The 16,553-nt window shown below is 38.3% G+C and overlaps 1 protein-coding gene and 1 long non-coding RNA gene across 8 annotated transcripts in view; one reads left to right on the top strand and one right to left on the bottom strand.

Moving 5' to 3' along the window:
• The window catches only part of dtnba (dystrobrevin, beta a), a 493,032-nt gene that overhangs the window by 139,597 nt on the left and 336,882 nt on the right, over window positions 1-16,553 (bottom strand). For all 7 annotated transcript variants that reach the window (XR_011340480.1, XR_011340479.1, XM_069886546.1 and 4 more), the window contains exon 20: window positions 15,994-16,083. Coding sequence is in view for 5 of the 7 variants with exons in the window: in XM_069886546.1 (XP_069742647.1) it covers window positions 15,994-16,083 (90 nt within the window). In the remaining 2 variants the exon portion in view is untranslated. The remainder of the gene's footprint in view (window positions 1-15,993; window positions 16,084-16,553) is intronic.
• Window positions 1-16,553, top strand: part of LOC138736670 (uncharacterized) — a 33,073-nt gene that overhangs the window by 2,157 nt on the left and 14,363 nt on the right. The gene's annotated exons all lie outside the window — the stretch shown is intronic.

Genomic DNA, 16,553 nt, shown 5'->3' on the forward strand with positions numbered 1-16,553 from the left:
AGATGGAGCAGGCTGTTAAGAAGGCAAATGGAATGTTGGCTTTCATTGCTTAAGGGATTGAATTTCAGAGCAGGGAAACCATGCTGCAATTGTATAAGGTACTGGTGAGACCGCATCTGGAGTATTGTGTGCATTTCTGGTCTCCTTCCTTGAGGAAGTGTAGAGGAGGTTCACCAAGTTGATTTTAGTGATGGGAGGGGGGTGGGTGACTCGCCTATGAGGAGTTCTTTGTTTGCATGTTTGTGCTGTGTACAGTTTATTTTTTGCACTACCCATTAGTGGTAATTCTGCTGCGCCCGCAGAGTCATGGAGCCATGAAATGTAGAAACAGGCCCACCATATCCATGCTGACTAAAGGGCAACTTTCTGTATTCATCGCATCTGCTCATTAACAGATATTTAATATCCTCACTATTACTTCATTAATCCCATCTAAATTTCTTGCCCCTTACCATAAATTTAAGTCATCTAGTTTTAGATGGAGCAGATACAGCTTCACAGTTTTTGAAGTCCAGAGAAATCTTTAATGTCATCTCCACGGCACTTCTAAGATCATAAGTGCTTCTGGGAAAACAATTGATCTTAAAGCTATGTAATGAACATATTCTGCAATATGAATGATAATTGTTAAGATTTATCAAATGGTCTGAAATCAAAGTGCCAACTCGCCTATTTTTTTGCAGTATGCTCTGCTGTGTTTATTTTAATCCCCAATGATACTACCTTCATTGGTTTTATTGACCACAATAACATCTTGCTGTCTTACAACGACAACACAGCATTTGAAAAATCAAATGAACTATTGTTTTTACATGAGTCTCAGGGCAACATTTACCCTCTTTGAAAGAAATAGGGCACTTGGTGAACACCACATTTCCTGCATATGAGATCATTTTTTAAAAAATGACTCACTTCATGACAACATGTAATGCACACTGCGAACAAAAGGGTAAAATTTCTTCTTTTAGAAGACTGCATATTTTTAATGAATGCACCAAAGAAGGATCTTGGGAAATAGCCTGAATTGTATCATACCTTATAATATGCAATGGAGTTTAGAAGGATGAGGGGAGACATAATTGAGGTATATAATGGGGCTAGACAAGGTGAAATCGGATGACATGTTCCCAATGTTGGTAGAGATTAGGACTAGAGGGCATAGTTTAAGAATACAGGGAAGGCCCTTTAGGACAGAGATGAGGAGAAATATTTTTACCCAGAGAAGTGTGGATCTATGGAATGCTTTGCCGCAGAGGGTGGTGAAGGCAAATTCGCTGCACATGTTCAAAAGGGAGTTAGATAAGGCTCTTGTGGGCAGGGGAGTTAAGGGTTATGGGGATAAGGCTGGGAATGGGTACTGATAGTGAATGATCAGCCGTGATCTGAAAAATTGCGGAGCTGGCTCGACGGGCCAATTGGCCTACTCCAGCATCTACTGTCTATTAAGATCTTTATTAAAAGATTAAACAAGGACATTTTATTTGACAGAACCAGTGGCCCACCCCCCAAAATTTTTGGCCCAAAATTGAGGTATTTTTCAGATATCATATCACGTGTAAAAGAAAACCCTTCTATTTTTGGCCTTGGTTGCCTGCCCATCCTGGTGACCCGACCGTGGACTCTTGCCTAGGTCCCAACTATTTGTCCATCCATGCTTCCGACACCCTGAACGCAGACTTACAACCCAATCCCAGCTGCCTGCTCACCCATTGGAACTCCAGAAGCCTCAAATGCTGACTTACCACGAAGTCCCAGCCACCCACCTGCCCATTGGAGCTCCCGAAGCCTCAAGTCTGCAGTTACCTATCTCGGTCAAAAATAATATCTATGTAATAGACGGCCCCCTAAATTTTACCCGATAAATTGGTCCACAAAATTCAACTATTATACATGTATATTTGAGTTTCAGGGTCCTTTGTCAGAAGTGGGAAAGAGAAAATACAAGTTCAAAGTTGCAGTCATGGAGCAATGCAATGTAGAAGCAGGCCATTCTACCACCATAACCCTATAGACCAATGTGCACCTTTCTGTATTCATTCCATCTGCCAGCACTTGGCTCACGGCCTTCCATGCCAATGCAAATCAAGTGCTCATCAAGACACTTCTTAAATGCTCTCAGTGACCCTACTTCCACCACTCTCTTGGATACAGTATTTACTACACTCTGGTTGAAAACAACCCTCCACAAATCATATCTAAATTTGTTACTCCTTGCCCTAAATACAAGTCCGCTCGTTTTATCTTCTTTTATCATACCCTCTCTCAACATTGCTCAAGAGAAAACAGACCCAGCCTCTCCTCATAACATAACAAATTATTAAAATAAATTTGTTTTTCATTTTTCCCGATCTCAAAATGGGTCTCTGATCCAAAACATTAACTGTTCCTCTTGCCTTAGCTTTACATGACCTGCTGAGTGTTTCTGTTTTAATTATAAAAGCTGGCATCCAACTATAAGGTCAGCTGGGATGGAAATCTTAAGAAGCATTTTGAAGGAAGAGAGAAAGAGTTAGAAATTTTAAGGAGGTATTTTGAAATCTTGGGGTTCAGCAACTAACACCTGTAGCCAAGAGCAGAGTGATTAAAATCAGGGGTGCACATCAAGCCAGAATTGGCGCAATACACAAAAGAGCTGAAGAAGTTCAGAAGGTCACACAGCTCGGCTCTTTGTTGCCTTTTACTTCTTATGGGTGCTGCGTGACCAGCTGAGTTTCTCCTATACGTTTGTGTCTTGCACTTGACCCCAGATTTTGCCAATTTAATGTCAGAAATGGAACGCTATAGTTGGTTACAGGAGATGAGAGATGGGGAGGGGTACAGACCAATTTACAAACAATAACTTTGAGGCTCTGGAGGAATAGAAATGTTAATAGTCTAACTCCATTACAGCTGATTAATTGCCAAAACAATACAGGCCTTCAACCAGAAATGATTAAAAGAGAGAAATAGCAAGTGAGTTTGGGTGGGGGGGGGGGGGGTGCAGACTGACAAGAAGAGATTTGGAGAAGATAGAAGATGGAAGACAGCCTGGGAAAGCATGGCATGGCACGGTAACAAAGAAGGGGATGAAGAGCAGAGATCTTGGTCAGAAGATTTCAGGGGATGAAGAGCAGGCTGCTTTTGTGACAATGAAGGTATGTGGTCTGAAGTGACGGATCTTTGGAATGTTGAAAACTCCAAAGTAACAAATTTGTGGAATGCTTATGGGAATTTTCCACCATTCTCACATCACCTGATTCAGCTCAGCTATTCCTTGATGAAGGGCCCAAGCCTGAAACGCCAGTTATGTATTTTTACCTTTGCTCTACAAAGGACACTGTTTGACCTGCTGAGTTTCTCCAGTAATGCGAGGTTTTACAGCTTTGGCTTAAACTATTTTCCCTGCTGCATAACCTCTCAACCTAACTGTTTGTGTGCAGACACCTGCCCAGTCTCCTTGGTTCTCCTCTCTGTTAGTTTGACATTATCCACAACAACAATGCCTATGTCCGAAATTAAACATTAAGTTCACACATTATCTCTTCACACAAAGAAAAATGTTGCAATCTATAATAAATAGACAACACGGCATTTGGAAAATAATAACAGGAATGAGTTGACATGGATTTATGGAAGTGAAGTTGTGTTTGACACATGCGTTGGAATTTTTAAAGTTGTGATGAGCAGATAAGGTGCTACATCAGAGATCATTAAACACATTTAGAGCATGAGATATTGGGTTTGGTATACTGGAGGACAGTAAACAGAGAAAAGGAACATTCAGGTCATCTTCTTTCAGAGGCTATAACAAGGAGGGTGCTGCTTGGTTCACTGTTGAGGATCCAGCAAGGGATCAAGCCATTGGCCAAGGATGTGGGAGATAGAATTCAATGCGGAAACGAGACTTCATCCACTGAGAAGGAGTATCAAGAAGGAATATTATTTTTTAATTGTGAGCATTTGAAAGGGGCTGGTACATTGACCATTAATTAATTCAGCAAACAAGTGGAAAGGTGAACAGTACGTTGGCCCCTCATGAATGGTTAAGAAGGAATATCTTGCTCCAATTATATCAAGCCCTGGTGACAGTGTATACTGTGATTGAGAGTGCAGCAAAGGTTCACCATATTGATTTTTGAGGTGGAAGATTTATGAAATGAGGAAAGATTTAACAGACTTGGCCAAGACTCGTTGACAGAAGAATGAGAAGTGATCTCATCGAAACATAAAAGACACCTTTTAGGATAGATGCAAAGTCAATTGAAATTAAAAACATTGCAGATGCTGGAAATATAAACCAAAAGCTGATGGGTTATTTGGAACTAGGGCTCACCATCTCAGATTAATACAGAAATGGGAAGAAATGTCTTCACCTGGAGAATTTTGCCAAATGTAGTGATTGAGCTACTGAGTACAGTCCAAAAATCCAGATGTCAGAAATCTGTATATTTCAAAAATACTCAAAATTAAAAAAAAAATTTTAGCAGTGTTTTGTGTGCGTGCATGCGTAAGCACCACAGATGCATTGCAGTGTTTTTATTTTCTTTAAAACTGCTCATTTTGATCAATGGATCATGCTTCTTTTGCTCATAAACTATCAAAATTTACCCACTCATCTTCTTTATTCCTCCTTAAATTTGAATTCTAATAGTACTGCCCGAGAATCCTGAAAATCTGGACCGATCCAACACCTGAACAGTCCATATTTTTGGAGTTCGACTGTATATCCAAGACAGATTGTTGGATATTAAATTAATCAAGCAAAAGAAGGTTGATGAAGGATGGTAAAGGATCATGATTTTACTGAATAGCACAGCAGACATGCGAAGCCAATGGCACCAGTCAATGCTGATTCTAATTCGTATGTTCATTTGCTTTGTGAGCAGATGTTTATCTCTGAGATTTCCTCCAGTAATACAAGATGTCTTAGATTTCTGTTCTCTATTGCTGGCTTTGATCATTCCTGAATTTAACTGCTTTGTGATTAACAGCCATTCCCCAGACGTAAAGGCCCTAAAGTTCTGGCACTGTCTCCTCAAATTTCGTTAATTTTGAGATTAACCCTGGACCTCTCTATTTGACCTTACTTTTTGTCAGCTTCTGAGAAGCTCCTTTTGGCTTGGTAACATAGTTGATTTGAGATTACTCCTTAAAATCCTTGAGGGCTTTGCAAAATTTACAGATACAGTACGCTTCCCCCATATCTGAAGTTCTGAATACTGAAAAAGATCCAAAAACAGAACTTCTCTGCAGTGCCGACATGATGTCACAAGTTGAAAAAATCTCATCACCTGATTTTCCCATATGGGGCTCTGACATTCTGTTGGCGCCAGTTTGGTAACAAGAGCTCTCATATACTGTACAAAGTTATATTAACAAATGGAAAAAAAAGCTCTGCAGATAGCCCTATGGATGTCAGTGAAAAGGAAAAGGGGAACCGTTTATGTTTGTCTGTAGAACAGAAAGTCAAGCTGTTGCGAAACTGGACAGCGGTGTAAGTGTGAGAAGAGTATGGTGTTGGAACAACCACAATCTATGACCTGAAGAAACAAGGACAGAATAACTGTGCTGGGATGTATTAATGCAGCAGGTAAGTTTTGCTGTGATAGGCAAAAGCTTGCATTCTCCTTGTATTATTTTGTCAGCAGAGATCAAGTTTTTTTTTTGGAATGAATTAAACATTATTTCATTCCTGAAAAGCCTGCCGTTGTTTTTTTTTGTTATTGTTTAACCACTGATACAAGTATTCTACTGATGCTACTGAACTGCTTAAAGCCATTGTTCTGATAACAAAAAAAAAATCAAATAACCAAAAAACGTCTGGTTCCAAATGTTTCGGGGAAACATATGCACAATGTTGTTGTTGAAAGCTCATCTAAACATCATATGGATTGCCAAGTTGTCAGCTGTGTTTTTCAGGCTCAGTGTACAAAGAGAGAGGCGGAGTGTCTCTTGGGTGAGAGACATTATCACTTTGGATTAGAGTTCATCAACTATTCCAGGCATTCTGTTTATGATCTATTTATCTGTAAATCCTTAAGGTAGAACAAGCCATCAGATTTGACCACAATGTACACTTGAATTGCTCACTATCACAAGTTCAACTGGCTGTTCTGTCAACCACATAAAAGTGTTAGTTGTTCATTGTTTTTTGCTCTGGTACAGTTACCTGAGTGGCATGCTTCAGACTTGAATGTTGGCAAATTATTCCACCACGGGCATCTTCTCCTTATTTAGCACTGAGTACATGAATACTTGATGCTGAAGTCATTGCATCATCAACAGAACAGGGAATTTCCTCTTTCAAAACCTGGATGCAGTGCGTAACAACCTTTCAGGCTAATATTAATGACCCCAGGGTAAAATGGGACATCAAGGAAGGATTTTTTTTTTCTTCCTTACCTGCCTGTCTCTTTGGAAAGCAGTAATGAAAAATACATTGAAGCAATAAAAATATGCTCTTTGAAATGTGAGAGAAAGTTACCAGACCACCAGTTTGAAATTAATTGTTGGCACTAATGATTCTCTGTATAAATATGTCATCTCTCTACTGAAATTTTTTAAAAAATCTATGCAGAACCCAGCAGATTGTGCTGGAAGCTGCAACAGCTTTGATGTTATTTTTGCATCATCAGATTGTATCATTTGCAACAAGGAGCACATGGATCTGGAGGAGATGGATTTGAGGCAGAAATTCATCTTTGAGCACTAATTCACAATTCTCAGTTCATTAATATAGCACCTTTTACTCCATTTCCTAAATTCAGTTCCTCTGCAGGTAAGAGAAATTAAATTGGGAAGTGGAGTTGCTGCTCTATTTCTCTTCCAATTAGAATAAAAAGGAGCATAAACTGTGGTCATTATACAGACGGGAAAAGAAGCAAAAAATTTCTGATGAGGCACGAGCAGGGTTCAAGGGAAAGAGCCAACTTGGTAAAAAATTAACATGGCAGAAATCAAAGATGCAGAAAAATTACTGGAGATGTGAAAAATAGACTGCTGAAGTTAATAATTGCAAAAAATGGTTTGGAATTAATTGTGGAAAAACTGAAAAATAGGAGTGCAGAAAATACTCAGAAACAAAGAAAATAAAAACAAATTAGTCAAAATATTATCAAATATTGAGATAATTCCACTCCATAAACCAGATTATCTTTGAAAGGAAATCAGTTATTACATTGGTTACTTTTTCAATGATTTGTAGGTCTGGATGGATTGAAAACCAATAATAATTTTTAATGTAAGCACCATTAAACCATAAGTTAATCTGAGGAAATAAACTTTTCAAATTCAACTGACTCATTCTTTTCTATAGAATGGGTTGATGTTAATGCCTTGGCCTGGAGTTTTGACTTAAACTTTATTTACTGTATCAGGGCAGTTGCTCACATAAGCAGACTAGGTGTTGCCAGGGCGAGTGGTGTAAGCAGATACGATAGCATGTTTGGGCAGCAATTAGACTGATGCACGAACAGGCAAATGGGATTATTGAATTTGTCATCATGCTGGACCAAAGAGACAGCTCTCATGCCGGACTGTTCTCTGTTCAACAGTGTCCAAAGATATTAACTACAAGTTGCAATCAAAGAAATGTGTGATTCTACACTTCTCATGGTTTAAAAAAAATCAGGATTGATGTTCTATCAAAAAATAAACACATCATTGTTAAATTTATTGAGAAGATTAAAAGTCTGGTTTGCCCTATTAAAACTAAATTCTTACTCTGGTGACGTACTTTTGAAAGTTCACGTTAAAATACACTTTGGTCAGCACCTTACTAATCAGAAGAACATCAGAAATTGGAGCAGGGTCAACCACTGGTCCTCTGAACCTGCTATGCCATCTAATTCCTCTATTTTTAAAAAGACTATCTGTATCTTACATATGTTTAACAGGGCAACCTTTACTGCATCATTGGGCAGAGAATTCCATAGATTCACTATACTTGGAAAAGCAGATCTTCTTCATCTGTCCTCAATCTAGCCCTCAAATATTAAGGGTATGTCCCTTGGTTCTAATATCATCTGCCAGTGGAAACAACCCCCCCCCCCACCCCCATTTCTCTTATCTATTCCTTTCATGATTTGATATGTGTCTTTGCAAACCTTCCCCAACACCTGTACTCTGTGGATCTGCGTTTGAACTTCTAACCAACCTTTTCAATTCCTTGCAGCATTCCTTCACAGACAAGTATTGTCAGGATGAGACTAAATGTAAATTTGAGGTACAATACATCATATTTCTCCCAGAGAGTCTTAAATCTACAGGCATTAACATTGATTTTTCTAATTTTCAGTAACCACTTCCTCTATGTGATTCCACTGTTTCCATCTCTTTTTTTGCTATTCCTGTTCTTACTTTTCTCTTGCATGTTTTCTCCCTTCTCCCAATGGTCTCCCCTGTACTTATCTCTTCATCTCTCCCATCTGCCGTCCAAACCTCTATCACCTCTAGGTCTCGCTCTAGTTTCTTCTCCCAACATATCTATAACAGCTCTCTTTCTGACTTTAGTCTCGATGAAGGTTCCCAACCCAAAACACTGACTGACCATTTCTGTCCATGGATGTTGCCTGACCCACCAAGTTCCTCTAATGTTAAAATATTAAAGAGCTTGCCCTATCATGGTCATACTCTCTGCTCCCCCCTTCCATTGGGCAGAAGAGATTGAACCTCCAGATTCAAGGACAGTTTCTTTCCTCCTAGTATCAGACTATTGAATGGATTCTGCCCTTACATGATCATTTTGTCTGCTATGTTTTGTATTTTTCTCCATATTCTGCATGATTTGACCACTGTTGCACTACTGTCTTATTCAACTGTCTTTTAATTTATTTGTTGTTATTGCACAACCTGCTATACAAGTTGGATTGCCTGGATAGCAAGCAAAACATAGCTTTCTGTATTCCATTAAGAAACATTAAATACAATAGCGAAAACCTACCGGGGATAAACATTACCTAAGTTGATGGAAGGAGAAGGAAAGAAAAGAATGGACTCAGTTGAATTTCTGGTGTATTTTTGTTGAATGACAACATTGTCTGACTGGTTTAATGCAACCTAGATTGTATACCTAAAATGGATGAGAGGGGGGGGGGGTGGGGGGGTGGCTTGGGAGGAGGGAGGGGGGAGGGAGAAAAAGTCACTGTATATGTGTGAAAAAGAAAAAGTGTATATCATGGCTAATGTGATTTATGGTGTGAAAAATAAAAAAAATTAAAAAAAAAGAAACATAGAAAAATAGGTGCAGTAGGCCATTTGGCCCTTCAAGCCAACACCACCATTCAATATGATCATGGCTGATCAGTACCCGGTTCCTGCCTTCTTCCCATACCCCTTGATCTCCTTAGCCACAAGGGCCAAATCTAACCTACTCTTAAATATTGACAAGGAACCAGCCTCAACTACTTAGCAAAGAATTCCACAGATCTACCACCCTCTGAGAGAAGAAATTTTTCCTCATCTCAGTCCTAAAAAAACTTTCCCCTTATCCTTATGTGACAATAAAACAATTTATTTGAATAAGCCTGTCAATAAACTCTGCCTACAATTCCACTTCATTAATGTCTTTCAAGCAATATTGCAGAATAAGATTTCATGAACATTGTTAGGTGTCAAGATATTTCTGTTTTTCCTTTAAATAAAGGCAGACATATAAAAGAATAAAACAAAGAAAACAAAATTGTGTCACTGTTGTTCCACCTGCGGTCAAGTCCTAAGAGTTAAATGCTACATTTCCTGCTTGACACAGTTACATTAAAATATCATGTTAAATTGGCAAAACATATATTGAGGCTCTGTGCTGTAATTTTTTTTCTTTTGCCTGAAACAATTTTGCTAAAAGCTAAAATCTCTGAATGCTAAAGGGTCTTGGAATATCATCATCAACCAGGCATCACCAAAAGATTAATAACTTCTGCTCTTCCCAAATTATTCAAGTTGCAATTTGTTAAATAGAATTGTTATAACAATTCACGGACAAAAACTGGCATGTCATTTTTCGAGAAATTAGATGCAAAATTGTGGGCCCTGGCACATAGTGCAGCATTCCTCAAGATTCAAAACATGCACTGACAAACAACGTCGATAACTCTGATGTCTTGTGAAAACAATAATGAAGATAAGAACTGATATGATTAATCTTGATTTAAGCAGCAATTGGACAGAGAAGGGGAGTGAAAAGAGGATGAGAATCCAATGCCTGGGGAAGATTAAACTAGCCAAGGTCTGAAAAATCAGGATTGAGAAGAGTGTAGTTGTAATGGGGGATAATACATTTGTTTTTTTCAGCATCCTCTGCAATAATAATAAGTAACAGTTTTAAAAAGCACCTCAAAATATGGAAACAACAATAACATTTTTGGTGATTTTTTATAAATAGAATTTGTTAAAGTGTAAAAAAAATGCACAATTTTAAAGATAGCTTAATTAAATTTTAATTTTTTAAAAAAATTTAGACCTACAACACAGTAATAGGCCATTTCGGCCCACGAGTCTGTGCCGCCCAATTTACACCCCATTAATCTACAATCCTGGTATGTTTCGAACAGTGGGAAGAAACCAGAGTCCCCGGGGAAAACCCATGCAGACACAAGGAGAAAGTACAAACTCCTGACAGACAGTGAGGGATGTGAACCCTGGTCCCAATCGCTGGCACTGGAAAGGCGTAGCGCTAACCGCTATGCCAACCGTGCTGCTCAAATCAATGCACAGATGTTCTACTAGAGGCTAAAGGAGATAATAGGGCTGAAAGCTTCTGAAGTGAATGAAGGACAAAGGCATGTCTCAGATGATGGTGATGAGTTTTTTATTGAATACATTACTGCAATGTACACAATGGAATTGCATGAATTGTGCCACTCTGGGTGGTTGGAGAGGTTCACTTTTCCTGTCCAAGAATTTTTGCTGAAATCAGTGAAGGAAAATGACACAGAAATTGCTTTCCTTTTTTCTGTAATACATGCTATTTCAACAAGTGCAACCATTGTTGAACCATCTCCAGCAATGCACAAAAAGGCAGGAGCTTTTAAATTTTCACTTTAAATTGTTTGGAGTACTGTAACGTTGAAGATTAGAAAAGAACAAATGTTTGACTGCCCTTTATGGAGCCAAGCAGTGATTGAGGTAAAGTAGAGGGATCTTAAAGTGCTCAGAAAATGCAACCAAAAGAATACGACTTGGTGATGAAGGAATGTGAAAGAAATAAAGAGTAAATAGAAGAGAGATCCTTAATTTATGGAAAATAAACCAAGCACAATTGAGACATAGCAAACAGGTGTGAGCAGAGCATTGTCAAACAATTTGAGCTACACATAACGAGACAGCATTGTGGGACAATTTATGAGCTGCATATAACTAGAAATCTGTCAAGTGATTTGAGAAACGGACAGCAATAAGAATTGATACAGTGAGATTATTTCTATGTTTCAGAATTGCACCAGTTTGTTGCCAAATATCCTCAAAAGTAGCTTGGGTTGGCAAATGTACTGCACCCTGGCTCTCCCAGAAATCTCTGGGTTTGAGCTCTGCTGTGAGATTTCATCTCATAATCTCAGACAGTAGTGCAGCATTGGAGAGTGAGGGGCTTGTTGGGGAGAGTTAGAGCAGTCATGAAGAGCACTGCATTGTTGATTACTTTCTCCATGTGAGATGTGACGACACTGAAGAACTGCCTCATTGGCTGTGAACTGCTTTATGAGAAAGCGTACACATGCAAATCTTTCTTCCTTTCTTTGTCAAAGAGGTCGTGTTTTTGGGAAGTATACAGGGAGGCAATGCTTGCTTAATGATGGAGATATAAAACTGCCTGCAGCATGAAAGGAAATAAACAGCATGAAAGGAAAAAAAACAGCATGTAGGAAAAAAAGAGCAAGGGATTTCTCGACCAACACAACAAAAATATATCTCAGTGGATCTAAAGTCACAAGAAAACATATTGCTCACAGGAGGTTTAAATGTCACTTTGGGCTTGGAGTCAAGCTTTATAAATAACCAGCCAATTGGAGTGGAGAACGTCTCCAGAAAAGCTTTGCTGTTGCCTGGCAACCTGATGTCACCAATGAGTACAGCATATATTTTGGGATTTTGAAATGGATAAAAATGGAATCATCTGCTATCAACATTCATTAAAAGTCTGTGCCAATCTGTAATAGAAACCAAGCAGCTTAACTTTAATGCAAGCAAGAAGTTTAAATCTGACCGTTCCAGATGTAAACAGAGCTTCAATGGAATAACTGTAACAGACTGCTTCAACAAGAAAATTACTGACTAACCAATTAATCTCAGGCAGCACAAAGTTAATGATTATTCAAACTCACACATTGAAACAGTTAAAGAATAATCAATAAAATCAGAATGAGACCTTTGAGTGAGTTATTACAAGAAATATCTTCATGGGAACCTGATGTGAGGTTGCTCTGCTTCCTCTCTATTTTCAAATCAAATGAAGGATTTGACACACATCTTTACCAGATAGATTAAATTTGTGTTGGTTGATCAGTTAAATTACAGTATGGATCACTCTCAGTTGTCATTCCAAATTGTCAGAGGGCATTTTCAAAATGAGAAAATAGTTTACAGATGGCAAAGACAGCCACAAAAAGCTATTATTTTTAGATAGGCATATAAAGAAACAAAATTTGTTTGAAATGCATGCCCCGGTTTCAGTATGACACCAATATCTCTTTTACAGTAATACAATTGGGTAACACTGCAATCAGTGTCTGCATTAATTGGGCAAAAACTCCACATACATAAACAAGTATATATGCACAGAATTCCAGATAAAAGTATCCAAAGACATGTTAAATGATCAACTTGTTTAGTCAGTGGCTTTCTAAAACAATAAAGGAAGTGTTTGATATTGAGAACTCATTGAGATGGATTCATTCTTCCAGTTAAATTACATAGCAAATATGTGAATCACTATGGAGCTATCTTCTTTAGAAGGTTCCAGTTGTTTGGCTTCCTCATCAGGTTACTAATTTTACTGCTCAGCTCCAAACAATTTTTTTTTGGTGCAGATCTAACATAAAAACCTGGCTACTTTCATTCAATAGCTGGGCCATAACTATTGGTGTAACAATGCAGCTTTAACTTCTAAAAATGACAATATAATTAATAACTTAGTACTGCTTGCAGAGTTCCACTGACATCTTTTTAAACTAATGGATTTAGATCTGTCAACTGCGCAATGGAAAGTTTCTGGGAGCATGTAAAAACTGCGGATAAGCAACATTTTGGTATTGCAAAACATGCAGCCAAATTTTTAGCGTGTCAGTTTAGAAAAAGATCTATTATTCTAATGGCAGTCAGTGATAACAATGTCATAACGTCCCATTCCCTCTGATGTGGCAATTCAATGTCTGTTGTGCAGAGAAAGATAAGATACAAGGAAGAATTCTCATACATTTGGATTCTTGCACTTAGACCCTCTTCCTGCTCTTTCTTTTCTGAAAAAAACACATTAGTGCAGAAGAGGAAATCATTTATTTTCCTTGATTAACATTTTTCCACACAGCTTTTTTCCATTGTCATTCCTTTCTGAGCTGAGAGCTGCTAGACTTTAAACTACAATCACTTACTTTCAGTCCAGAGGTTAAATTTTTGATATTTTGTTTGGAATTGCAACTCTGTCTAATGACCATCTTCAACAACAATGTCAATGACTTAAAATTACAGAAATACAAGCTCCATCAGAGAGAATTCCTACCATTCTAATTCATCCCTCTCCTCCACCAAAGTTAAAATATTTCTCATCAAAGGATGGAACTAAACTGGGGAAGTGGGCCAAGAAATGTCAGATGGAATTTAACTTTGACAAGTGCAAAGCATAGCACTTTGGGATATTAAACTAGGGCAGAAGTTACTCAGGTCCTGGAGAGTGCTGTAGAGCAGGGAGACCTCAGTGTACGAACACATAGTACACCTGAAAGTGCTGAGGCAGGTGAACAGGATGGTGAAGGTAGAATTTGGCACACTTGCTTTCATCACTGAGGAGACTGAGTAAAAAGGTTGGGACGTCATTTTGTAACCCATTGGCATAGACCACACTTGGATCATCATGGTCACCTAGCTACAGAAAGGATACCATTAAGCTGGAGAAGAATCCTAAGGGTTTTTACCAGGACTGAAGGGCTTGAGTTAAAAGGAGAGACTGAATAAACTGGCATTTTTTTACCCTGAGCAGAGAAAGTGAGAGGTGACCTTATGTAAAATTGTGAGGGACATGGAGAAGAAGACTGGCCAGTCTTTTTCCTATGTTAGGAGAGTCTGAAATTGAAGGACATAGACTTACAACAAGAGGGGAACTTCTTCATGCAGCTTGGAATGACCGAACAGAGGAAGTGATAGAGGTGCATACGATTACAGCATTTTAAAGTCATTTGGACAGGCACAGAGATATGGGACGAACATAGCCAAAAAGGACTAACTGAGGCCAGCATAGATAAGTTGGGACACAGGACCTTATTTGTGCTCTATAACTGCAATCCTCAGGAATTAGTTTCTTCAGAGGAGCCTGAAATGGTGACACCTCCCACCGCAAGGAATGAAGTTTCCACAAGGCAACAAAAAGTAATAGAGCTGATGATGTGTTTTGCAGTTAGTCCTTGGGTTGCTTTGAGAAATGGAGAGCACCAAAAAGGACATCCAACTTTTCAAGTAAATATACAAAAGTTCTGGAGAAACTCAGCTGGTCCTGCAGCACTCAAAGGAGGCAAAGATACCTAACCAACAATTTGGTCCTTAGGTCAAGTGAAGGTGCGAGCAAAAAGCAGGCAGGCAACTGAATAAAAAGGAGAAAGGGAAGAAGAGTCAGGGGGAGGAGCACAGGCCAAGAGGCCAGAGGTGGACATGGATGGGAGAGCAGGAGAGAATTAGTCGGGGAAGGGGGTGGGCAGGTAGCTCTGTGAATGCAGGGCTGGAGGGAAGGAGTTAGTTGTCGTACACATTATGTACCAAGATTCTTACTTGCTTTAGCTGAGCAGGTACTTTGTAATCAAAAATAACCACTAAACAACTAAAAACAAATACATACAAAATACTTAATTGATTTAAAAAAAGATAATAAATACACAAATGATAGATAAATATCCACAGTTATCCTAGTGCAAAAAAAACAGTGACTTAGCAATAATCATAGTGTGGCATTCGAGCAGCCCTGTTGAATGTAAATAGAGATTCATAAACTCCTTTTATTGTCATGTAATAATACAAAAAATTTAATGTACACAATATATTTCAACTTTTGCCTACCGTAAAGTCAAACAAAAATAAACCATGATCATCAGCCAATAAGTGAAAGAGAGTCCCTTCAGAAATAAGAAGAGGTTAATGAGCTTGATAACTGTTGGAATGAAACTACCTAACCAACAGCTCCCAAATATTTTCAATATACTGAATGCAATTAAAATTAATTGACCATGGATTTAATTTAGACACATTTTGGATTAAGAGCCATGATTAGGTATGGACAGAAAGCATTTCTCTGAATTGCCATTGGTGCACATCTATTTTTTGTGCATCATCTTTGAATTCAATTAAGTATTTACTATGTATTTGATTTTTGTGGTTGTTTTTGATTACCAAGTACAAATTTTGGTGGATATGTACATTGTATAATGTGTTCTATAATGAACTCCTTTCCTCCAGATCCTGCTTTCACAGATCGAATGATTTATCTCATGAGTAAAGCCTGATTCTACTTGTGAGAACTCATCCAGTGATGATAAACTCAGAGGTGAAATAGTTATATCTAATCTCAAAAATTGGTTCAAGATCCATGCTCCCCACCAGCAGTTTCAGCAAAACCACATTACAGTACTCCTCAACAATCTGGATCAAGTAGGATCAAATCTTTTACATCTTGCTGGTACATTGCTTTAAGTTATTTTTTTTAAAGATATCGGTAATAACAATGTTGAAAATAAAGACAACAAACAAAGCTTCTTGGTAATTCCTTAGGGAAGTGAGATGGATCACTCATGATCTGCCCACAGCCTCAACGAACATTCCTACCTGAATGGAGTTCTTTGACCAGCGAGGACATGGTGTTTGTTATGGAATCAGCTGCCACCAACAAATCATTTCGCAAGTTTCTGCGGGCTCCTGTGAAAAATTACATAAAGATCTGCAGGTTCAGGCTGGTGGATAATACATATCAACTTTCTCCAACATCTGTTCTAATTACCTGAAGGTTCTAGGATGGATTGTTCCACAATCGGAGAGCATGATGAGAGAGAGAGAGAGAGAGAGAGAGAGAGAGAGAGAGAGAGAGAGAGAAACAAGAACCTCTGGTTGATTTATTTTCCCATTTTCTAAACATGAAGGAAACTGACTCTTTTTGTGCTTTATCCAATAAAAATTGCGATGAACCCACTGTGTTGCTTATACATTGATCTTAAAACTGATTTTATTTATCTTAAAAGACAGGTGAGTTTTCTTGAAAGAATCATGGACAATCATGCCCATTCACTTCAAAAGCATAAACCAAGTTGTGACCACCACAGGGATGAGAGCAACACATTTTCCAGTGCTTTTTCTCTTTTATTATTATTATTCTTTACTTTTTAAAAACA

Source organism: Narcine bancroftii, chromosome 6 (assembly GCF_036971445.1).
Source record: "Narcine bancroftii isolate sNarBan1 chromosome 6, sNarBan1.hap1, whole genome shotgun sequence".
NCBI classification, from domain to species: domain Eukaryota; kingdom Metazoa; phylum Chordata; class Chondrichthyes; order Torpediniformes; family Narcinidae; genus Narcine; species Narcine bancroftii.